The sequence below is a fragment of the Orcinus orca genome, chromosome 2 (genome assembly GCF_937001465.1).
Source record: "Orcinus orca chromosome 2, mOrcOrc1.1, whole genome shotgun sequence".
In the NCBI taxonomy this organism is placed as follows: Eukaryota; Metazoa; Chordata; class Mammalia; order Artiodactyla; family Delphinidae; genus Orcinus; species Orcinus orca.
The window spans coordinates 66,688,251-66,714,008 of record NC_064560.1 but is presented as its reverse complement, the minus strand read 5'-3'; the positions used below and the strand labels follow the sequence as shown (position 1 = coordinate 66,714,008).

General features: G+C 40.6%; 2 protein-coding genes across 2 annotated transcripts in view; one reads left to right on the top strand and one right to left on the bottom strand.

The window, feature by feature from the left end:
* Positions 1–793, bottom strand: part of SV2B (synaptic vesicle glycoprotein 2B) — a 203,957-nt gene extending 203,164 nt beyond the window's left edge. The window contains exon 1 of the mRNA XM_049707014.1: positions 361–793. The gene's annotated coding sequence lies outside the window, so the exon portion shown is untranslated. The remainder of the gene's footprint in view (positions 1–360) is intronic.
* On the top strand, positions 84–14,236 carry LOC101270262 (uncharacterized). The gene is given in 3 exon segments (XM_033414842.2): positions 84–736; positions 12,161–12,823; positions 12,825–14,236. Coding segments are annotated over 3 exon segments (1,845 nt in total). The 3' UTR covers positions 13,354–14,236.
* Positions 14,237–25,758: the final 11,522 nt, after the last annotated feature.

The following is a 25,758-nucleotide window of genomic DNA, read 5'->3' as shown; positions in this document are numbered from 1 at the left end:
AAGAATTGAAACTAAGAGCAGTGACTAGAAAGCTTATGCACAGGGAGTTATAAACGTCCGTAGCCTAAGTTGCAAAACTATGCATGGCGCTAACAGTTGAAACACGCTTTAAAAACAGCCCTTGGGGATGCCACCTTCAAAGAGGCGCGCAGCCCCGGGCAGCGGGCAAGTCCTTGCTTTTCTGCGCCGGCTTTCCAAGTCTCTCCCCTGTCTTTCGTGCCATTTACTATAAACAACATTCGAAGGTAGCACCGTGTACGTTTTCAGCCCTGGCAGGAGAGCCTGGGAGCCCCAGGAGCGCGTGGGGTCCGCGCCGCGGCCGGGTCTGCACGCGCCGTAACGAGCAACACAGTCCCCTACCTGGGTGGGAAATCCGCGGGCGGCCGCCTCCGGGTGCGGGCGCAACGGCGTCCGCCTTGGTGGCCCCGCCGGCAGCTCCCGCGAACGCTGCGCTGGGGCGATCCCCGCGGAGGCAGGAGTCCACGGGTGTCACACATGCATCACGGCGCCCGCGCCGCCGCAGCCGCCGCCGCCGCCCGCCCTGGCGCAGCGCGCAGCGCGCAGCGCGCCGCCGCCACACCGAGCACCAAGGGCGGGAGGCTCCTGCGTCCTCTATTCAGTGGGATCAGATCCTAACCCGCTTTCTACCCGGCCTGAGCATTAAGGCATTCGCGGCGGGCAGCTCTTCGCTTCTAAATCTCCTTCTGATTGGAGACGGAGTGTTTGGGATAGCTGGGTGGGAAGGGGACCCAGCGGGACCCCAGGCTCCCTGGATTTGCAGAGCAATAGATGTTAAACATCTTATTCCTCCAGTTTCGAGTTTCATCCCCCACTGATTATTGTCATCTCCTTCGCGCTCTCCACCTCGCCTGGGGCAAGGGGGCGATGTGTACTCCACACCCCTTTCACCAGCCCCAAACCAGGACACGTACTCCAGCCATAACAAACTTATAATTTCTTGCACATGCCTCACTCTCTCACCTCCAGGCCTTTGCATGTTCTTTCCTGTCTGCCCAGAATATTCTCTTCCTCCTAAGCTTCTTATCCCTGCCTAATGACTAATGGTTCTCAGCTGAGCCATCTCTTCCTTGAGGAAGTCCGCCCTCCTCCCTGGAATAAGAGAGTTCTCCCTGCTCCATGTGCATGGGGCCACCACTGCTTCCTCTACCACAGCACCCAACACCTGTTACTAAAGTTGACTGCCTGGTGTCTGTCTCCCTCACTAGAACATAAGCTGTGTAAATGCATGGTCTCTTGTTTGCTGCATGTGCAAAGGCATATAGTGTCTCTCAATGTATATTAGTGCAGCTACTATCCAGATTAAGGTATAGAACAGCTCTGGCATCCGGAGGTTTATGACCCTTACCAGGCAATAACTACTCATCTTCCATATGTAACCACTATTCTCGCCTCTTCCAGCATCAATTATTACTGCCTGTTCTTGAACTACATATGAATGGAATCAACAGTTTTATATTATTTCAGATTTTGAAGGTATATAATATATCTACCTATTATATATATAATATATATGAATAAAGACAAATTTTCCTTTTCCTTTTCCAATGCTTATATCTTTTATTTAAACTTTTTCTTGCCTTGTGGCTCTGGCTAAGACTTCCATACAATGCTAAATTGAAGTGTCAATACCTAGTCTTATTCTTAGATTCAGGGAAAGTCTTCATACTATTAAGTATGATGTTAATTAAAAAAGTGATGATAATGAAGAGCCTTGTTTTATTTCTAATTTCAGAGGGAAAGCATTTTTACCACTAAGTATGATGTTAGCCGTTGGTGTTTATTTTTATAACGTTTATCAGATTAAAGAATTCTGAGAAGGAATATCAGGGAATAACAGATTCCCTTCTTCTTTTAGTTTGCTGAAAAGTGTATAATAGGGCTTCCCTGGTGGCGCAGTGGTTGAGAGTCCGCCTGCCGATGCGGGGGACGTGGGTTCGTGCCCCGGTCCGGGAGGATCTCACATGTCGCGGAGCGGCTAGGCCCATGGGCCCGTGGGCCATGGCCGCTGAGCCTGCGCGTCCGGAGCCTGTGCTCCGCAACGGGAGGGGCCCCGACAGTGAGAGGCCCGTGTACCGCAAAAAAAAAAAAAAAAAAAAGTCAATATTTTTCTATATATTTAACCAGTTCTTCATTCCTTCTTGGAGTTCTGTGTATCTATTTGGAGGTTCCTTTACTTCACTCTGAACAGTTCCTTTTAGTATTTCTTGTAGTGAACATCTACCAGAGACTATTCTTTCAGCTTTTATACAACTTAAAATGCCTTTATTTGACCTTTCTTTTTGAAGATTATTTTTCACTATGTATAGCATTCATAGATGAAGTCTTTTTTTCTTTCATCACTTTGAAGAAGTCAATCTATTGTCTTCTTGCTACCATATATTCATTTGAAAACTCTGCTCATAGTCTTGTTATCACCTCTCTGAAAGCAATCTTTTTGCCTTTCACTGCTTTTAATATTTTCTTTTTATATTTTCTTTCAGAAGTTTAATTATGATATTCCTATATATGGTTTTCTTTATTTTTTTTCTGATTCTGAGCATCTTGAATTTGTGGGTTAATATCTTTTATGAGTTTTAGAAAATTCTCAGACTATCTTTTCAAATGTTGTTTCTGCCCTATTTTCTCTCTCCTATGCTCTTAGATTGAGAAAGCACATGTTACACATAATTAAATGGTTTTGATATTATCCCACACATCTTTTCTGTTCCATTTTTTCTATTCCTTTTTTACCTTCTTTGTACTTTAGCTTGAGAATTTTCTATTGACCTTTCTTTGGGTTCACTAATCTTGTTTTCTGCTGTGATCAATTTGCTGTTAAACCCATCCAATGAGTTTTTAAGTATAGATATTACATTTTTCAAATGGCTACTTGATTATTTGACATAAGCTTTGTTGAATTTTTCTTTTTATCCATTCTGTCCATCATTTTCTCTATTTTCTTTAACATATTTATAAGAAAATCTATTAACTACAACATATGGATAATTTATTTTATTGCCTTTTCTGTTGGTTATTAGCAAACATTTTCTTGCCTTTTTGCATGTATCCTGTTTTTTTCTTGTACGCCAGATATTGTGTAAAGGAACCACTGAAAACTGAAGTTACTCTTGTTCTCCTCCAGAGATGGTTCACCTTGCCCTCTGTTATACAGATAAGATGAGGGGTTGATCACCTCAATCCACTCAGGAATCAGCTTCCAAGGAACTGGATGTCAGCTCTACCTAGACTAATTTCACCTCTGTGTTCGTATGTCTCAAAGATGAGCGCTATCATGTGTTTATTGTAGGACATAGCCTCCAGGGAGAATTTTTCTCATCAGCACTATGACACTGCAAAATATTTCACTCTGCCTTTCCAATCCAGCACCTAGCTTCTTATACCCCCCAACTCAGCATTCAGCAAAGATCCCATCAGGCAAAGCTGTCTGTACATTTGGGTGTTTTCTAGATTTTAAACTGGCAGACAAGCCATATGGTGGTCTAAGGCTCTGCCATTTTCTCTTCCCCTAGTATAGCCCCCTCTGCCTGATCCTCAGCCCATGCTTGGACTCAGCAAATGCATAAGGAAGAAAAGAATAAAATCAGCTCACCTACCTAGGAAGAGCTCTTCCTTTTTTGGAATGTTAGTTCATTTAGTCCTTTTTGTTTTCACTATTCTCAGATATCTTTTAAAATGTGATTTCTGTAATTTATTCTTTTTTTCTAGTGGAAGTGCAAGATGAATGGCATGCCACCACCTATTAAATACTACTGGAAAGCAGAAATTGATTTGCTAACTGTTTAATCCTCACAACACTTTTATGAGGTAAGTACATTTTTCAGACAAGTTGTGTAACTTGCCAAAGATCACTTAATAGTAAGTAATGAAGACAGGAGATGAACCTAAGCTATCTCATCCTAAAACCAGGGGTGACAATAACCATGATGATACATTGCCTCCAATGGATGGGAATATTCTTTTTCAATAGGTAAAAAAATGCTAATTCTGACTTCTAACTGAAAATCTGAAGAGAAGATCATTTTTAAAACTTCCTTTTGAGACTAATTTTGAGTCAGATATGTAAGTTATTTAAATTCAAGGCACATCTCTCACCAAAATTTTTCTGTAGAAACCAAATGACCTTTTCCTACCCCTCAAGCCCCAAGAGATAAAACTCACTTAATCAAAAGTGGTTTTGGTCATATTTTCTTCAGGAAACATGAGTGGCAACTGTCAAGTTTTCTGTGTCCTCCTCCCACAGAATTCTAAATTATGACAATTCACTTCAGGAATACAAATGCATTGAGGGGAACACTTTCACTTTTTATTTTCATTTTTGGAATGTAAGTGCAGTGGACTCCTAAATTGCTTGCCTAGAATAGCAAAGGTTAAGGTAATTAGAGTAGAAATGGGAAAATCCATAATCAATTTGTGTTTTAAAAGGTCCAAAGAATACCAAAATGAGAGCTGAGAGGGCATCAGGCAGCCGGTGGTTTGTGGCTGCAAAGGGTGAGTCACAACTGAAGCTATAAAACCAGCACATTCTGAAAAGCACTGGTGTTCACCCTTTTCTTTTTCACTTAATGTTTTTTTTTATTTTATTTTTATTTTATATTGGAATATAGTTGATTTACAATGTTGTGTTAGTTTCAGGTGTACAGCAAAGAGATTCCATTATACATATACATGTATCTATTCTTTTTCAAGTTCTTTTCGCATTTAAGTTATTACAGAATATTGAGCAGAGTTCCCTGTGCTATACAGTAGGTCCTTGTTGGTTATCTATTTTAAATATAGCAGTGTGTACATGTCAATCCCAACCTCCCAATCTATCCCTCCCCCCCTCCTTCCCCCTGGTAACCATAAGTTCGTTCTCTAAGTCTGTGAGTCTGTTTCTGTTACGTATATACAATGGAATGTTGCCCAGCCATTAAAAAGAATGAAATAATACCATTTGCAGCAACATGGATGGACCTAGAGAATGAAATAATACCATTTGCAGCAACATGGATGGACCTAGAGATCATCATACTAAGTGAAGTAAGTCAGACAAAGACAAATATCATAAGATATAAATGCAGAATCTTAAAAAAAATGATAAAAATGAATTTATTTACAATACTGATGTTTACTCTTTGTGGGCCTTTGCCTAAGAATAATGTGATAATGATAAAGTCTCTTCTAGCTACAGCTTTATCAGTAGAAATAATTAAGATGCAAAAGAATCAGAATCTCTTCCACTCACTCTACTGACAGGGAAGAACTTCGGACTTGACCATGGCAAAAGTCAATATATGAACTTACTGATAAAGACTTGATTGTTGGCTTTTAGAAAGGAAAGTGTCACCTGATACTGCAGAAAAACCAAACAATTCCATAAAGAAAGCAATTGTCTGCCTGAAAGCAGAATTTTAAAACTAAATCTAAAAAAGGAATCCACAAAATCCTATCACAGGATTTTAAATATTTCCATTACCTTCTGCTGCTTCCCAAAGAAGGCAGTGATTTCCATGCATTGGCCGTGTCTGCCAGACTTGCTGGTTCATTTCCTGGATTTTAGCACTCCGTAAATTTTGATGGTTCAATTATACTATCAAACGATGTTAAAATGCCACCCTTCCTGTATTAAAAAAAAAAAATTTAACACTACCTGCCGGTATAACAATCAATTTAACAGCTGCTTTTATCATGTGCTTACCATCTGAAAGGCATTCTATGTATATTTTTGCTAATTTTCCCCCAAACACTGCAATTTATGCACTTTATTTTCATTTTCCAGATTAAAAAAAAAAAAAAAAAACAAGCTTAGAATGGTCAGGTAATATATCTAAGGCCACACAACCGGTAAGCAATAGGGTTAAGAGTCAAATCATGGTAAAATTCCAAAGCTTGGGTTCTTTCCATAAAATCACTCTTCTCCTATTGGAATAGTCTCATGTCCATTGCCACACCTTCCATTCTACCCAAATCGGTCTGTTCCCTCAAATATTTGGTACTTATTTTCTCTTCTGTATCTTTACACACACAATTCCTCATACTAATATTGTTTCTAATCCTCAACCTTATAAAAAGCTAATTTATCCTTCATGTGCCTGCTGAGATTCCACTTCTTCCAGTAAACCTGCCCAGACCACCTTACTTCCTCCCCCAGCTCTCCACAGCAATCTCTCCCTTCCAGATATGTATATGACATATATTCTATTTGTTCATTCATTCATTCATTCAGCAGATCTTTATTCACTTCAAGCACTGGAAACACAGAGATGACTGGAAGTGAAATCCAATAACAAATAGATAAATATAAAATGTGTTTTAAATATACTAATATATATGCGAATGTATATACACACATTTATATGTTCAACAATATTAATAATAGCTGACATTATTGAGTGCCTATTATGTGCCAGGCACTATTCTAGGCCACTTAGGTGTTCTAACTTATTTAATCTTCACAACAACTCTTCAAAGTAAGTACCTTTTTATTTATGAGAATACTGACACACAGAGAGGTTAAACAAGTTTCCCAAGGAAGATGAGACGTTCATCAAAGGGACCAGGAGAAGAAGGGTGTAGTGAATATTGTAGGTGATCCTCTAACATCCAATCTAGTCTCCTTCGAAACTGTGAAGTTTGGAAACATTTGGAAAAGATGTGAACCCCATAAGTGGCCCATGAATGACCTAAGTAAACCCAATCAGTAATTCCAGTAAATAATTTCCAGTGCCCTGGTCCAAGATCCATCCAGAAACTCAAGCCTAACAGCATTTCTTTGCAGCAGAAATTGGCTCAAGGAGGTCCACAAGATCACACTAAAGAAAAAATTACTTTTTCTCTTCTGGACATGAATGAGGAATCATTAAATAGCCCTGTTTGCTACCAGCAGCCATTTTACAACCATGAAGAGGACCAGCATGAACACAAAGTTTACTGTCTTAACCTAGATTTCCCTCACTTAAGCCAGTGTTTCACCTTCCACCTGCTCTTCATCCCAATTCTCCATCATAGGAGGTTTTACTAGTCATAATGATACTGCATGCCAAGGCCTAGCACCATCCTACTTTCTACCAACAATGGGGTCCTCATTGCCATCTGACCAGTGAACGATGCAGTCATAGAATCCATCCTGAGTGACTCGTTTCCAGGGCCCTTTATGGTGCCAGCTGTCATAGCCTAGGTTTTCCCCTGAAAGCAGAGCCTGAGGCAAGGGTTTACACGTAGGTAGTTTATTTTGGTAAATGAGCCCAGGGAACAAGAGTAGGGAGACTCTGAAGAATGAAATAGAAAAGTAAATTCAAGGGTACGGTATCAAACTAGTCACTGTTGTTGGCAACTGGACATTGGTCCTGCTGGGAAGCTCTGAGGAATTGTATAGAATTGGACTGAGAAATGTCACCCAAGCATTGGAGGAGTGAAACGCTTATCTGACAGTTTCCATCTCCTGTTGGTCAAAGGTTGGAGCACTGAAGGTTAATTTCACACTTGCACATTTGCGTATGCAAAAGTGTCCAGCTGGTCCTCCAGTTGGTTTAGCTGCCTCACAGAGGCTTCACAAAAGAAGTGATGATTCTGTGACTGGACCATTCACTGGTTCACTAGTTGGACAAGCTTGTTCCCAGAAGAGTCCCATATCTGGTATCAGAGAAGCAGAAAGTAAAAAATACACTGTGCAGCTGAGGCAAGGTGCTTATACACTTGGGCAGAACTGACTCCTGCATCCATGGCTAGATTAAAGGTGGACTCAGAGGATATGAGGTGGGGCACAGGAAGTGTCCACACATAGTACCAGTTGTCAGAGAGAGACATGAAAAGCACCTTCAAGCTCAAGGCCATCATCCAGCTGCTAGAATCTGGCTACCTCTGTATTTCCAGTAATAGGAACACATTAACTTCCTTATTTTTTAAGCCACTTCTTTCTTCTTAGTCCCCCCTTTATTAAAAGAAAACTACTAGAAAAAAATATATATATATATATTTATGAATTGTGACATGTCAGGTAGTGGTAGGAAAGCAGCCAGAGATATAGAATTTGTTTTCCTTGAGTATAGGATTTGCTCACATCATTGGTTGTGAAGCCTTATTGGTATCATATTGGCCATGTTCAAAATGTACATAAGCTACTCATTTATGTGAAATAAAGCAAGCTGTCTTTTCTGTAATATGAAGCCTAAATCATGCCAACTTTTAAGAGAGGATTCTCTACAGAAAAAAAAAAAAACAGTATTTACAAAAGAAGTAAGAAGTTTGTTAATAAGCTCAGTTTTTCACTCAACAAATGTAGGGTGCATCTCATCTACCTGTCATCATTGTTGTCTTCCCTGGGGATACAGCAGGGAAACAGACAAAATTCCCCACCATCAAGGAGTACTGTCTAGTAGGGGAAACAGACAGTAAACTCAGGGGAGGAGGAAAGGTAAGACCAGACCAACATACATTTTTAAAGGACCATCTGGTCTCTGTAAGGGGCTGGGGTGGAAGCAAGGAGACCATTTAGATGTTGATGTAGCAATTTGGGCCGGAATGATGGTGGCCCATCATTGGTGAGGGTGAAGGTGATGAGAGGTGTTCATTCCTATCGCCTTTATTGTGCAAAGCAGTACAGTCTTTGAAGAAGGAAATACCTGAGGAAGAAAATGGATTCTAGAAGGAAATGGAGGAGTAAAATATAAAAGGTCACTGGATAGGTGTTAGGGAGGACATTTGATTCAGCTGGAAGGACAGTTGCAAAGTGTGAAAAAGCCATAGATTGAAAGAAATGTAGGTGATGAATTGAATCTACTTTGGTGTTAATCAATAGGCATATGATTGATAACATTGGAATATTCTAATTACTTTTCATTTCTAGGTTATGTTTCTTTAAATACAACACCCGGCAGAGCCTGGACTCTGTGAGACCCAATATTCATAGAGTTACACAGACTTACACAGAATGAAATTTGTCCTGTTTAACACATTTTGAAAGTGATTTTTAAATATTTTTACTCTTATGATTTTTACTCATAAATCTTTCCCTCTGAGATATATTAAGTTCCAACTCCTGCAAAGAAAATTAGATAGAAGACAGTTTAGCTATGAATAAAACTAGAATCATGATCAAAGAGAGTCTCAGTAGATAGAATGTAGTATAGAAATTAAGTTAGCTAAGTTTGGACCTCTCATATTAATCATTTCATAATTCATATTTTCAAATATTTACAGCTCATTGAGCAAGCCTATTTTCTTTCCCTGTGGAAAGATACTTGGTGCTTAAGGGGCCCCGTGATTTAATAAAGATAATTATGTGAAGCAAAGTACAAATGACAAGTGACTATTTTTGTGATTTTCTTTGCCTCCTTTCCAAACTCAGTAGAATGGTGAAGTAGGGGGGAAACTGGATGACCGTTTGAGCAGGGAGCAGGGGTTGATCTCTTTATTTAAAAATATGGGCAACAAATTATTCCTTTAAAATGCAAGTGTATTCAGAGTGTAAGCTCCATCACACCTCTGTGTGATGATAGTAATACCTCAGTTACCTAAAACAGTGGGCAATGGGGCACTGACAGAGAATAGAGGGGAAGTCCTAAAAACTTGGAAACAGGGAACTGGGGTTTGGACCCATCTTTGCTACCATCTAGCTGTGTGGCTTTAAGAAAGTCACGTGGCTTCAACAAATGATGTTGGGAAAACCGGATATCTACATGCAAAAGAATGAAGTGCAACCCTTACCTTACACCATATACAAAAATTAACTCCAAATGGAGCAAAGACCTAAATATAAGAGTGAACCCTATAAAACTATTATAAGAAAACAGAGGGGGAAAGTTTCATGGTATTGGTTTTGGCGTTTATTTCTTGGATATGTCACAAAAAGAACAAAGCAACAAAAGCAAAAAAAAAAAAAAGATTAACTGGACTACATCAAATTAAAAGCTTCTGTGCATCAAAGGACACAATCAACAGAGTGGAAAGGCAACCCAGAGAACGGGAGAAAATATTTGCAAGTGATCTATTTCATAAAGGGTTAGTATCAAGAATACATGAAGAACCCTTACAACTCAACAACAACAACCACAAAAGCAACCCAACTGAAAAATGGACAAAGGACTTGAATTGGTATTTCTCCAAAGAAAACATACAAATGTCAGTAAGCACATGAAAAGGTGCTCAACATCACTAATCACTAGAGAAGTGCAAATCAAAACCACAATAAGATACCACAGCACACCCATTAGGATGGCTATTATTTTCAAAATGAAACAAAATACCAAGCGTTGGCAAGGATGTAGAGAAGCTGGAACTGCTGTGCACTATTGGTGAAAATGTAAAACGGTGCTGTTGCTATGAAAAACAGTAAGGTTGTTCTCTAAAAAATTAAAAATAGAATTACCATTTGATCCAGAAATTCCATTTATGAGTATATGCCTAAATTCTTAGAAACAGGGACTTAAAGAGATGTTTTTAAACACATGTTTATAGCAACATTATTCACAATAGCCAAGAGCAGGAAGCAACCCAAGCGTTCATCGACAGATGAATGGATAAGCAAAAGGTGGTATATACGTACAATGGAATATTATCCAGCCTTAAAAAGAAGGGAATTCTGATACATGCTGCGACATGGATGAACTTGGAGGATATTATGCTAAGTGGAATAAGCCAGCCACTAAAGGACAGATACTGTATAATTCCAGTTATATAAAGTACCAAGAGTAGTCAAGTTCATAGAGACAGAAAGTGGAATGGTGGTTGCCAGGGGCTGGCAGGAGGGGAATGGGAGTTGTTCCTTAATGGGTACCGAGTTTCAGTTTTTAAAGATGAAAAAGTTCTGGAGATGGATGGTGGTGATGGTTGCACAACAATGTGAATTACCTAATGCTGTTAAACTGTATACTTAAAAGTGGTTAAGATGAAAAATTTGTTATATGTATTTTATCACAATCTTTTAAAAATTTAAGATAATGAATAGAAAATGCTTTCACAATATAGGATATACAGAAAGTGCTCCAAAAATAACAAACTTTATACTTGGTATTTTATTAAATTTCCTGAATTGAGGCCCAAGATGGTCCCATTATGTCAAGTTCCTTTCTGGGCAAAAGAAAGCATGTGGTGAAATTAAGTCATCAGAATTTTTAGAAGTGCCTGACACATCATTTGGTCTCATTCCCCGGGGGAAAAAAAAGTTACAATGCCTTGCCAACTCTTAGAATTCTTATTTCTAACATGAAGTGTCTGGACAATTCATTAAATCATCTGTAAGTTCCTTCATCTCTCATAGTTCTCTGTTCTAAGTCAATACTTTGTAAACTGTGTTCTGTAACTCTAGTCCTCCAGGTAAAGGACACGCTACATCACTTGAGTTCTGGATGCTTAGGTACACGCACACGCACGCACACACATACGTACACACCCTTGTTTCAAGCAGAGATTTTCTATATTGAGGTTATGTTCAATATTTACTGTTATACAACATTTTTCTAATTTTAAGAAAATGAAAGCTCTGTTTCTACGGAAGCCAGGTAAATAAATTTTTCAGATAAATGAAATTTATCTTCTTCAAGTACAAAACTTTCATTTTAAATTCTACGTTTCATGAAAATCCTATAAAAACTGACCCTTGTGGGCTTCCCTGGTGGCGCAGTGGTTGAGAGTCCGCCTGCCGATGCAGGGGGCACGGGTTCGTGCCCCGGTCTGGGAAGATCCCACATGCCGCGGAGCGGCTGGGCCCGTGAGCCATGGCCGCTGAGCCTGCGCTTCCGGAGCCTGTGCTCCGCAACGGGAGAGGCCACAACAGTGAGAGGCCCGCGTACCGGAAAAAAAACAACAAAAAGAAAACTGACCCTTGTCCCATACCTTCTAAAAGAGGATTCCTGGACCATAGTCTGATTGGTAAGGCTTGGCTTCACCAGGGACTGACCTGCAGTGGACTATGCTTTTACATAGAATTATAACCATGAGTTTCTATACTCTTTTCAGGAAAACACAAGACTTTGAGCCCAAAATGAAAATAATAACTCCTACTAACCCAGTTCTTAACTTTTCGTCTGTCAGTGCGCCGTCAATCTTCATGGTACTGCCATCCAGTACCCTGCCTGGTTCCATGCCTCCAGCTCTGCCCAGCTGTTACCTCCCTTAAGACTCCCTTCATCTGGCTGAATACTTATCAGCGTTAAAAACTCAGCTCATGGCTCTGCCGCCCGCCCCTCGCCGTGAGGAGGAAGCGGAGGAGGAGGCGGCTCGGGGAGCTGGAGCCGCGAGCTGGAGCGCGGAGCGTGAGTGAGGGAGCAGAGCCGCCTACCTGCCCGCCGCCGCCTCACCTCAGTAAGCGGGAGCCCGGCACGCAGCCTCAGCCCCTCCCTCGTCGTCAGGCCGCGAGGGCAGCGCGCGCGAGCCAGGGGGAGGGAAAGCAAGCGAGCGAGCACGGGGAGGAGGCGGCCGGACGGAGCCGGCGCCCGCGCGTGTGGCGTGAGGGGAAGCCGCGGCCCTCCCCCTTCGCCTTCCCTTCTCTCCCCTCCTCGCTCCCCCCGCCCCCTCGACCGCTGAGCAGCACCGTGTCGGCGCTCGCGGCCAAAGTCAGTAAAAAGGTGCTCAACTCCAACCACGACGGGGCCAAGGAGACCTCAGAAAAAGAACAACAAGAAGCAATTGAACATATTAATGAAGTACAAAATGAAATAGACAGACTTAGCGAACAAGCCAGTGAGGAGATTTTGAAAGTAGAACAGAAATATAACAAACTCCGCCAACCAGTTTTTCAGAAGAGGTCGGAATTGATCGCCAATATCCCAAATTTGGGGGGAGCAACGTTTGCTAACCATCCACAAGTATCTGCACTGCTTGGGGAGGGCGCTGCGTTATTTGACAAGAGTCGAAGTGACAGAATTTGAAGATATTAAATCAGGTAACAGAATAGATTTTTATTTTGACGAAAACCCTTACTTTGAAAATAAAGTTCTCTCCAAAGAATTTCATCTGAATGAGAGTGGTGATCCATCTTTAAAGTCCACTGGAATCAAATGGAAATCCGGAAAGGATTTGACAAAACGTTCAAGTCAAACGCAGAATAAAGCCAGCAGGAAGAGACAGCATGAGGACCCAGAAAGCTTCTTCACCTGGTTTACTGATCATTCTGATGCAGGTGCAGATGAGTTAGGAGAGGTCATCAAAGATGATATTTGGCCAAATCCATTACAGTACTCCTTGGTTCCGGACATGGATGATGAGGAAGGGGAAGGAGAAGAAGATGATGATGATGATGAAGAGGAAGAAGGATTGGAAGATATTGATGAAGAAGGGGATGAGGATGAAGGTGAAGAAGATGCAGATGATGATGAGGGGGAGGAAGGAGAGGAAGATGAAGGAGAAGATGACTAATGGAACACTGATGGATTCCAACCTTCCTTTTTTAATTTTCTCCAGTCCCTGGGAGCAAGTTGCAGTCTTTTTTTTTTTCTTTTCTCCTTCTCCTCTTGTGCTCAGTCGCCCTATTTCTAAGGTCTCTTTTCTCCTTTATACCATGGCTCACAACTTATTTGGGGGGGAAATACCTTGAGCAGAATTCAGTGGGAAAAGAATCTCTACCCCTTTCTGTTCCAAATTCATTTTTATCCCTTCCTGTCTCAACAAAAACTTTATGGAATCAACACCACCATGCTCTGTGGGAAAAAAGAAAAACCTTCTGCTCCCTTAGCTCTGCTGGAAGCTGGAGGGTGCTAGGCCCCTGTGTAGTAGTGCATAGAATTCTAGCTTTTTTCCTCCCTTCTCTGTATACTGGGCTCAGAGATTACACTGTGTCTCTATGTGAATATGGACAGTTAGCATTTACCAACGTGTATCTGTCTACTTTCTCTTGTTTAAAGAAAGAAAAAAAAACTTTTAAAAATGGGGTTATAGAAGGTCAGCAAAGGGTGGGTTTGAGATGTTTGGGTGGGTTAAGTGGGCATTTTGACAACACGGCTTCTCCTGTGGCATGTTTAATTGTGATGTTTAACGGACATCCGTGCAGTTTAAGATGACATTTTTAAAACAAAATTCTCTCCTAAAGATGACTTGAGCCCTGCCACTCAATGGGTGAATCAGCAGAACCTGTAGGATCTTATTTGCAATTGACATTCTTTATTGCAATTTTGTTCCTGTTCATTTTTAAATTTTTCTTTTTGTTTCACTGGAAAGGAAAGATGATGCTCAGTTTTAAACGTTAAAAGTGTACAAGTTGCTTTGTTATAATAAAACTAAATGTGTACACACACACAAAAAACTCAGCTCATGTGTTCCCAACTTAAGGAAGCCACCCCAGCTGGGTGAAGTGCTTGTCCTTTCATCCCCAAATATCCTGTCCATCTGGATACCGTATATACACATGTATGCCCAGGCACTTACCATTTTTGTTATCATTCTCTCTTTTTCAGTCTTCTCCTTAACTAGGTATATGCCCCTCAAGCCAAACTCTATGTTCTCTTCATGTCTGTATCCTCAATGCAGATGACAGGGCCAGAGTATTCAATATGTACTATTTAACTGAACTAAAATAATTTTATGTCATCTTAAAATTTCATGGATAATTGACCCTTTTTTCATAGCCAACTCTCCTTGATGTCACAGATGAGTTTTCTACCATGCTTCATCTTTTAGTTACACCTAGATAATTGAATGTTAACTCCTGTTAACGAGATTATTTAATGATATAGAAAAATACAAATGGGAATGAAGTATGAAATCTCAATACAAAGCTGTACAAACTTCAGTAAAATTCTGTGAAAGCAGTAGTATATATTGTATATGTATGTAGAAATGATATGCACACACAATATGTATCTATATGCATATACATGGAAGTGCATCAAGACTGTTAACAATGTTCACATCTTGTAAGGATGTCTACAGACACTTTAAAAATACATTTCTGAGACTTCCAGTTTCCAGTCCAGCATAAAAGGAGTTTGGAAGTCACCACTCCATTCTAACAGGTGAAAAGCTGAACAAACTGAAAAATTAACAACTCTTCTTAGATTCATAAAAGAAGTGAGGTCACAGGACAAATTGCTGCTCCCAGCATTGGAGAGACATGCAGATACCGAGAATCACAATTTACTGAAGCAGAAACGCTTGAGTAGAAACCTCCACAGGAACCAGTGCTGGGGCTGGAAAACCTGAACTATAATTGATGAATTGCTGGAGGCTCAGTGTGGACCCGTCTGTGAGATAAAAACTCCAGGGGGACCCAGCCTTAGGGGGTCCCCACATTGGTGTGAGTTTTGCCTCCAGAGGCTTGACCAGGTTCTCACAGTGAAGATCGGAGAAAAATCCACTCATGCTTCCTGTAGGAGGAGGGGGAAACTGGCTGTTTTGAAAAATGCCAGAGCATTCTATTCTTCTTAACAAGGCCTGCCCTCAAGAGAAACTACCTTGCCAGAGACGAACCTATTGGGTTTTTGTCAGAGCCTAACTAGCCCAGGGGAAGGGAAACACCCAACTCTATCTCCCTCCAGTCCCTCCTAAGCCCCCCACCCCCACTTAAGAGGGCTGGGACTGAGAGGCACTTGCAAAGTTCACAGCCAAGGAGCACAGCCTCACGGAAAGCCTGAGACCTAATCACAGGACCACAGAACACCTCCCCTACCCCTACACCTCACCACCACATCACCAAAGGTCTCTTTCCTGCCATTCCTTCTACCCAGTATATCATGTCCAGCTTTCAACAAAAAAATTACAAGGCACACTGAAAGGCAAAAGGCAGTTTGAAGAGACAGAGCAAGCATCAGAACCACACTCATACATTGCAGGGATGTTGAAATTAGCAGATATTGAATTTAAAACAGTTATGATTAACATGATAAGGGCTCTAATGGAAAAAAGTAGACAACGTGCAAGACAAATGGATCATGTAAGCAGAGAGATGGAAATTCTAAGAAAAAATCAAAAAGAAATGCTAGAAATCAAGAACACTGTAATAAAAATAAAGAATGCCTTTGATAGGCTCACTGGTAGACTGGACAGGGCTGAGGAAGGAACCTCTGAGAGTGATGATAGAGACTTCCAAAACTGAAAGGCAAAGAGAAAAAAAGACAAAAAAACGGAACAGAAGATCCAAGAACTGTGGGACAACTACAAAAGGTATAACATCCAAGTAATGGGAATACCGAGAAGAGAAGCGAGAAAGGAACAGAAGAAATATTCAAAGCAATGATTGTAATAGGGGTGGGGCAGGCGCACGCGACCCTTAGCGCAGGCCGTTTGGAATTGGCTGTTAGCGGTCCTGCTCCCACCAATGGGTGACATTGCGGTGGGCCCCGCCCCCTCCCCTTCCTCTGTATAAAAGGAGCCGGAATTCTGACTGGGGGAAGATGGTTCTTTGAGGCACTCGAGTGTCTGCCATCTTCTGGGCCTGCTGGCTTTCTGAATAAAGTCATCATTCCTTGCTGCAACTTATCCCACAATATATTGGCCTGTCGGGCAGCGAGCAGATTAAACCTGGGCTTGGTACCATAATGACTGAGAATTTCCCTAAATTAATGACAGCTACCAAATAGCAGATACAGGAAGCTTAGAGAACAGACAGGATAACGGCGGGGGGTGGGGGTGGGGGGGCGGGGGTTATTAGGCATATAATATTCCAACTGAACAAAATCAAAGATAAAAATCTTAAAAGGAGCCAGAGGGAAAAAATGCCTTCCCTCTAGAGGAGCAAAGATAAAAATTACAACCACCTTTTCTTCAGAAACCATGATGAAAGCAAGAAGAGCATGGAGTGAAATATTTGAAGTGTTGAGAGAAAAAAATGAATGCCAACCTAGGATTCTGTATTCTAAGAAGTTAGCCTGCGAAAGTGAAGAATACCTTTTACTTTCTTTTTTTCTTTTTTTGGCCACACCGCACGGCTTGTGGTACCTTAGTTCCCCGACCAAGGAACAAACCCGGGTCCTCAATAGTGAGAGCTCGTTGTCCTAACCACTGGACCACCAGGGAATTACCAAAAATACTTTCTAAGGCAAACAAAAAATTGAGAGGTTGTGTTGCCAGCAGTCTTGCTTTGAAATGTTAAAAGAAGTTTCTTCAGAGAGAAGGTGTTGGTTCAAAACCAACAACCTGGAGCTTCCCGGGTGAAATCTGAAAGGGGCCCTCGGACACAGAGGGTGAGGAGAGACGGAAGGAAGAGGCAGACACTCCAGTCTGGTAGGCGGTAGGTTTAACAAGCACGGGAACTTGGTACCAAGGCTGTGGCCCCAGAACCATACCCCGGCCCCTCCCTCCAGGTAAACTGGCAGAAAACCACAACTAACCATATCCTCTAGCTGTGTTCAGAGCACAGGAACAAGACTCCAACCACAGGAAAACTGCGACAAACTGGTTCAGCTTCACAAGCGCGACAAAGCCGCCCTGCAGCTCATTACCATCTCATTATAATACTAGGATCTCAGCCATCCGCACCAGAATGCTTCGACCCCGCTTCCCACCCAGATGCCAACAACCATACAAGGGCAGAAAGGAGGTGGCAGCCCAGTTCCAGGAAGAATCACGGCTATTCCCGGAAAACCAATGTAGATGCCTCGCCCTCATTAACCTTGCCCTTAAGATCTTGCCTGAATCATCCCCGTGGGCGAGAAGTTGATTTGCGAACTAAGTTCCTGCTTCTCCATCCTCTGGCCATTGAATAAAGGTTGCCTTGCTTGCATCTCAGCTTTGGTTTCGGTTTTGGCTGCACGAACTTGAATGGAAAAAGAACCTTCCCCTCTGAGGCCAGCTAGGGCTCAAGTAGGGGTCCACGCGACCTAACTCGGTAAGAAAGTTATCTTGAGGCTTGTCTGAGGCTTTTCTTGGGCACCGCAAGAGAAGTCCATCTCCACACCTGCCCACCATAATCTTAAAGTTTATATAGAAGCCTGAACAGGGTTCTGTCACACATACTGTCCAGATGGTCTCAGCAACAGATCACGCTCAAAGCTACATCCTTGAAAATGGCTCCCACTGTGGGAACGGTGGGCAGAGCATACATGCCAAGGCCAGGGGTGGGGTGAAGAGCCTCCCATTTCCCTGGTCCTGTTCACACATCATCCTGTGGTCACATCCTTTGGATGACCTCCTCCAACAGAAGGAAATCGATATGGGTCAGAAACTCAGATCCACATAAAGAAAGGAAGAGCGTTAGAGAAGTAATACATGCAGGTAAATAAAAATTTTTACTTTTCTTATTCTTTTTTTTTTTTTTTTTTCCAGTATGCCGTCCTCTCACTGTTGTGGCCTCTCCCGTTGCGGAGCACAGGCTCCGGAAGCGCAGGCTCAGCGGCCATGGCTCACGGGCCCAGCCGCTCCACGGCATGTGGGATCTTCCCGGACCAGGGCACGAACCGTGTCCCCTGCATCGACAGGCGGACTCTCAACCACTGCACCACCAGGGAAGCCCTTACTTTTCTTATTCTTAGCTGATTTCACAGATAATAGTTTGTTACAAATAACAATAGCGACAATGTACTTGATTATGTATGTTTATTATACATACAATATAAGCATATGCAATTGTATATATAAGCATATACACTTCCATATGCTTCTGTATGAGTGAGATAAATGACAGCAGTAATATAAGGTACAAGCAAGGGACAGAAGGAAGGAATTAGGAATATTTTGTTTTTATAAGGTACTTGCACTACTTGGGAAGCAGTATAGTGTTGTTTGAAAGTAGACTTGCATTATCTGTAAATGTACATTGCAAATTCTATCCAGGGCAACCACTAAAAAAAAAAATTGAAGAAATATAATTGATATGCTAAGAAAGGAGAGAAAATGGAATCATATAAAATGCTCAATTAAAACCACAAATAACAGAAAAAGAGTGGAAGACAAAAATAGGAATAAAGAACAAGGGCAAGGAATAGAAACAAATATGGTAGATATTAATCCAACTATATCAATAATCACTTTAAATGTCAATGGTGTAAACACACCAATTAAAAGATAGACTTTGACAAAGTGGATCAAAAAACAAGACTTAAGGGAATTCTCTGGTGGTTCAGTGGTTAAGACTCCGCGCTTCCACTGCCAGGGGCCAGGTTCCATCCCTGGTCAGGGAGCTAAGATCCCGCAAGCCACGTAGTGCAGCCAAAATAAAAAAGATTTAGCTATAAATTGTCTACAAGAAACCCACTTTAAATATAAAGACACATGTAACTTAAGATTAAGGGATGAGTAGACAAAGCACAGAGGATTTTTAAGGCAGTGAAACTAATCTGTATGACAGGTGTACAGTAGACCTATGTCTTTATACATTTGTCCAAACCCATAGACTATACAACACCAAGAGTAAACCCTAAGGTAAACTAGACTTTGGGTTATGGTGACGTGTCAGTGTAAATTATTGACTGTAACAAATGTACCACTCTGGTGGGGGATGTTGATAATAGGGGAGGCTATGCATGTTGAGGGGGCAGAGGATATATGGAAACGCTGTGAACTTTCCACCCCACCGTGGAGTGGAAATGGGAAAAACTTTTTACTGAATAATTTTAATATCTTTCTACACTCTCCAAATTTACTGTAATGAGTGCGTGTAAACAAAGATAAAATATGTTAAAATTCTACCACATCCCTTTTCCTAACATTTGTATGTGGAAAAATCGGTGACCTATCGGGCTTCTCCAAGTCTTGAGTTGTTTGATGAGTAACACGCTCCTCTTCTTTGACACTGATTGAACTTGTTCTGCAATAAAAACATTGAGAAAAGGGACTATGACCCTCCCAGGTTGGCATCTTCCTCTGGTCTGTGCTCCTAGGCCTCCCACCCTGTACCCAGAAGGATAATGATGTGACTTCGGGGCACTCTTATGCATGGTGAAAATCTTATTGATTTGGAAGGTGATGTTCTCCAAGTGTTTGCCACAGAGTCAGTAACAAATCATTAATATTTCATGGCTTTTCTGTTCATGTGTGAGGACAACTCCAACTGGTCTTCCTGAGTCATAAGGGAGAGGGCAAAGGCTGCTGGGGACTGCAGCATCTCCTTGGAAACTGCTGAGCTCAAAGTGGGACCTCACTCCACATATACAGGTCATCATAGACTCTAAGACAGGGGTCAGACACCAAGATGTATATATAGCCAGGAAGCATGTTTCCATGGCAATCTTAAACTCCTGTGTCTGCCTTTCTTCCTCCATCCGGTGTATTAAGTCCACATTCAGCCCCTGTGGGCTTTGCCCATCTGTTATGCAGCTGAGGCCTCAGCTGCTTTATGGGCTGCTGATAATCTTGGAAAGCTAGGGCAAAACCCAGACAATAATGTTCACAGTACTTATTCTCTGATTGCTTGACATTCTTTTAAGAGTCTGTTTTCAATTCAGAGACATTCAGAGAGATTTCACAAGGCAGGTCATTGTAACATTATTTGCAACAGCAAAACACTGGAAATCATCTAAATGTCCAACAAGAGGGCACTTGCCTAGATAGCTATTTCTTCAGCTAAGTACCAGATGAGGAAGTCAACTTGCATATAAAGTCCATGCTGTATGCAAAATAAGCACTAGAATCACATGCATTTAGCTGCATTTGCTTAAGTTGAATGCATTTATAACATAATCACACTGTACTCATAAAACTAGAAAAAGGCTATATTAAAAACTTATTGGGGGCTTCCCTGGTGGCGCAGTGGTTGAGAATCTGCCTGCTAATGCAGGGGATACAGGTTCGAGCCCTGGTCTGGGAGGATCCCACATGCCGCAGAGCAACTAGGCCCGTGAGCCACAACTGCTGAGCCTGCGCGTCTGGAGGCTGTGCTCCACAACAAGAGAGGCCACGATAGTGAGAGGCCCGCACACCGCGATGAAGAGTGGCCACCGCTTGCCACAACTAGAGAAAGCCCTCGCACAGAAACGAAGACCGAGCACAGCCAAAAATAAATAAATTAATTAAAAACTTATTATCCAAAAAAATGTATTGAAGGAAACAGAATAACTTCACTAACCAAGAAAAAAAAAACCTTATTACTCAGGGGGCTTATATAATCCCTTTTTAATTCCCCTCCTCAAAATTTTCCTGCCATTTGCCAACTATGATAATAATTAAATATAAATTAAATAAATCACTCTCCTGGTCTGCAGAATGTGCATAACCAGACAGAGTAAATGTTCACTGAATACTATTTTCCAGTCAGGCTGGATTGTCAGGGACTGATGGAATTGGCCAGCCTGGCTAGAATGGGACTGGTCACATGGTGAATGCAAAGTACATGGAAATATTGTCAGACCACAGAATTCCAGAGAGGGACAACACAATGCAGAGAGGACCTGATCCAAACCCCCATTTAACAGGTGCAGAAGCTGAGGGTCAGAGAAGCCATACACTAACCCAAATTCACAAGCTAGCCCAGAGGGGTGAGGACAAGAATCCAGGTCTCCTAACTGTTCATTCTAAGTACATTCTGACGCTTTCTTTTTTCAGAGAGTAGGAAACTGAGAAACAGAGAAGGTGGATGATTTGAAAGTGCGGCATTGAGAAACATACACAGAGCATACAAGCAAACCTAGCACACAGTGGAACTCAGTAAACGTTTGTTGAATGCAGTTCATGATATGTTAATGACCTATTATTTCAGATTTCAATTTTTTTAAACTTCTACTTTTTTTTTTTTCCTTTGGCCACCCTGCACAGCATGTGGGATGTGGTATCTTAGGTCCCCAACCAGGGATCGAACGTGCAACCCCTGCATTGAAAGCGCAGTCTTAACCACTGGACCACCAGAGAAGTCCCCAGATTTCAATTTTTTGAGCCAATATAATATGTGCTCATTGTAAAAAAAATAAATAAATACTAAAGTATACAAAGATAAAAATTAAAACTCAATCCCCTCTATCCCACATCTAGAGGTAACCACTTAACCATTACTGACAGTTTGAAGAATATCCTTCCAGATATTTTCATATATATATAATTTTTAAACAAAAGTTGATTCATAATTTTTTTAATATTTATTTATTTATTTTGGCTGCGCCGGGTCTTAGTTGCAGCATGCGGGATCTTCGTTGCAGCGTTAGGGCTTTTTCTTAGTTGCAGCATGCGGACTTCTTCTTAGTTGCGGCATGCATGAGGGATCTAGTTCCCCGACAAGGGATCGAACCCAGGGCCCCTGCAATGGGAGCGTGGAGTCTTACACACTGGACTACCAGGGAAGTCCCTGATTCATAATGTATTCACCTCTGCATCTTTTTTTAATTTACTGATATATGAAAGACATTTTTCTGCATCTGTACACATGGATTGCTTTATTTGTTATAATGTCTGAATAATATTTGTCCATTTCTCTCACACTACTACTCTCCTTTGACCAGGTGAGAAAATTAAAAAGAGAATTGTGGGAGTGGACGTTTTATAAATGGTGCTGGGAAATTTGGACAGTCATCTGGAAAAATACAAAATTAGATCCATTCTTCACACCTTATGCTAGAATAAATTCCAAATGTGTCAGAGGTTTAAATATAAAGTATGAAAACATGCAGAAGAAAACGTGTGTGAATGTATCTAATCTGAGACTGGGGAAATCTTCCCTAATCATGACGCAGAGTCCAGAAGCAGTAAGGCAAGAATGGATCAATTTGACTACATAATTTTTTTTTCTTAATGGTCACACAAAAGAAAAAAAAAAAGGGAAAGGGAAAAGGAAACCATAGATTTAAAAATACACTTAAGGGCTTCCATGGTGGCGCAGTGGTTGCGGAGCGGCTGGGCCCGTGAGCCATGGCCGCTGAGCCTGCGCGTCCGGAGCCTGTGCTCCGCAACGGGAGAGGCCACAACAGTGAGAGGCCCGCGTATTGCAAAAAAAAAACAAAAAAAAGACACTGAAGAGATAAATCAATCAATATAATATATGGATTGTTTGCATACTATTTCCAACAAACCAAGTATAAACACACACATGCACACCCATGCAGAAGCATGCAGAAGAACACATGAGCTCATGTGCATGCACACATGTTTATAAGACAATCGGGGAAATTTGGAACACTGATCAAAGATTAGAAAGTAAGTAACTTTTATGTAATTTAATGATATAGTAGGTTATATTTTTTAAAGAGCACATATCTTTTAAAGATACTCTGATAATATTTATAGATGAAACAATATGTCTGAGATTTGCTTCAAAATAATCCAGGGAGTAGGGTGGGAAGAAGTGGTTGGCAATATATATCAGATAGGAATGGCCATGGATTTAATCATTACCGAACTTGTGTAGTGAGCAAATGGTGGCTCACCAGACTATACTCTTCTTTTTCGTATTGTTTAAAATTCTTCACACTAACCATTAAAGGTTAAAATTTTTAAAGACTACTGATACAGTGATATAGTCAAGAAAACTCTCTCCTGACTTTAGTCCTGACACTTGGCAAATACAAATTTCTTTGTATAATTAGAAATCATACATTGCCTCATTATTCTGGTAATTTATGCATATAAATTACCAGTTAGATTTCAAGTCCTTGATATTAGGAATAGCATGTTTTGTTCATCGTTTTTCTCCAGTGCCTAGCTAGGAGTAGGACTAGATGGGGAAGTGTTTCTCAAATTTTTCCATGTGCAGAGAGCTTAATGCTCACTCAGCACAAATGTGGACCACTGGTTTTAGGTAAAGCAAATAAAATCGGTATTAACTTTTATTAAAATTAAAATATTACTAAAATTAAGAGTATTAACACTGTATCAATGACAAGAATAATTGATAGAGAATAGTATTGGTAGACAAAAATAAATGATAAAAAATTATTAATAAATACTAACAATATTATATTATAAATGATAAATTTGTTATGCTAAAAACATAAAAGTAATTTTTTTATTTTTATGTTTCTTTATTGAAGTATAGTTGATTTACCATGTTGTGGTAGTTTCTGCTACACAGCAAAGTGATTCAGTTATACATATATACATACTCTTTTTCATACTCTTTTCCATTATGGTTTATCACAGGATACTGAATATGGTTCCCTGAGCTATATAGTAGGACCTTATTGTCTATCCATTCTATATATAATAGTTTGCATCTGCTAATCCCAAACTCCCACTTCATTCCCCCACCACCCTCCCCCTTGGCAACCACAAGTCTATTCTTGATGTCTGTGAATCTGTTTCTGTTTCATAGATAGGTTCATTTGTGTCATATTTTAGATTCCACGTATAAGTGATATCACATGGTATTTGTCTTTTTCTGACTTACTTCACTTAGTATGATAATCTCTAGCTCCATCCATGTTGCTGCAAATGGCATTATTTCATTCTTTTTATGGCTGAGTAGTATTCCATTGTATATATGTACCACATCTTCTTCATACATTCATCTGTTGATAGACATTTAGGTTGTTTCCATGTCTTGGCTATTGTTGATAGTGCTGCTATGAACATAGGGGTGCATGTATCTTTTTTAATTATAGTTTTGTCCAGTATATACCCAGGAGTGGGATTGCTGGATCATATAGCAACTCTAAAAAATAAAATATTTTAAATTAACATGAATAGAAACGTTTCATCAGCTATAGAAATGACACCCTTTGCAATCTTTCACCAACATCCCTCCATCTAGCTCAGTGTCCTATAGTTTGGGCCACAGGTCAGATTATACATCTGGTCTTTCCTCCTCATATGGTTTACCTTCCTCTGTATTTTTACTAAACACAGAGTTATTGAGCACAGAGTTCAGGTGGTCAGGAATGGCAGTAAATATTGGACACCTCTTTTATACAAGTTTGGAAAATCAAATAGAAAATGAAGTGGTTTCCCCTTTGGGTGGTAATGGATATTTATGGCTTTAATGGAAATGATGGTTTCACAGGTGTACGCTTATCTTCAAACTCACAGATTTGTATACCTTCAATATATATACAGCTTTTTATGTGTCAATCATAGCTTCATAAAGTGGTTTTAAAAATTTAAAAATTAAATTAAATTTTTATCAGAACACGAAGTGGTTTCTCACTGAATACTATTTTCACCGCCCTGTTGAACACTATGTTGACCAGCAACCACAATCAAAAGCCAAAGGGTAAATATTTCTGCTTGGAAGATAACTTTTTCACTCCTTTATTGACCATAGCTCTAGAAAGTATTGTTTCATGGTCTGCTGCAGTGCCCAAATGTGGGTATGGATACATATATATATATGTGTGTGTGTGTGTGTGTATCTCCAACTTTATATTGTGTTTTTCTTCATGTGTTTCTCTAACAAGAGAAGAAAACCATTAACTATTGGTAAACAAACTCCCAGCAATCAAACTCTTCACACAACAGTTCTGCTTAAGAAATCCTGCTATCTCGTCCTGAGTGTTCATCATAGAAATATTTTGCCTATAACGTGAGAGTTCAGATCCCTGGTTTTCACTCTTCAAGATACTGAGATTTATGAGTTTAGATGCAAATGGCATTATGAAAAAAATTATTTTAATTTCATTCCCCATTTCAAAGACAAAAATGTACCATTCCCACATTCCAGAACAGTGCCCTCACTGGAGGAGATCAGTGTCGCCCTAACTATGTGTTTCTCCTGTCAGCATGAAAAGATGTGCACACAGAGACCCCGATTTGTTCTTATGCACAATCTTCAGTACTTCCTTCAATGCCAAATGAAGATTAAGAGTTAAAGTACAGCTATTCTTTGTGAGAAAGCATTTTGTTGTTTGACACACAAGAGCCACCTCTTTGATTCATGTGACAAAGCTCTTTCTCATTGTAAGTTAGCTGGAGTCAATATCTTTCCCAATAACCCTCCTTAAGTCTACATTATGCCCACAAAGTGTTATTGATTGAATT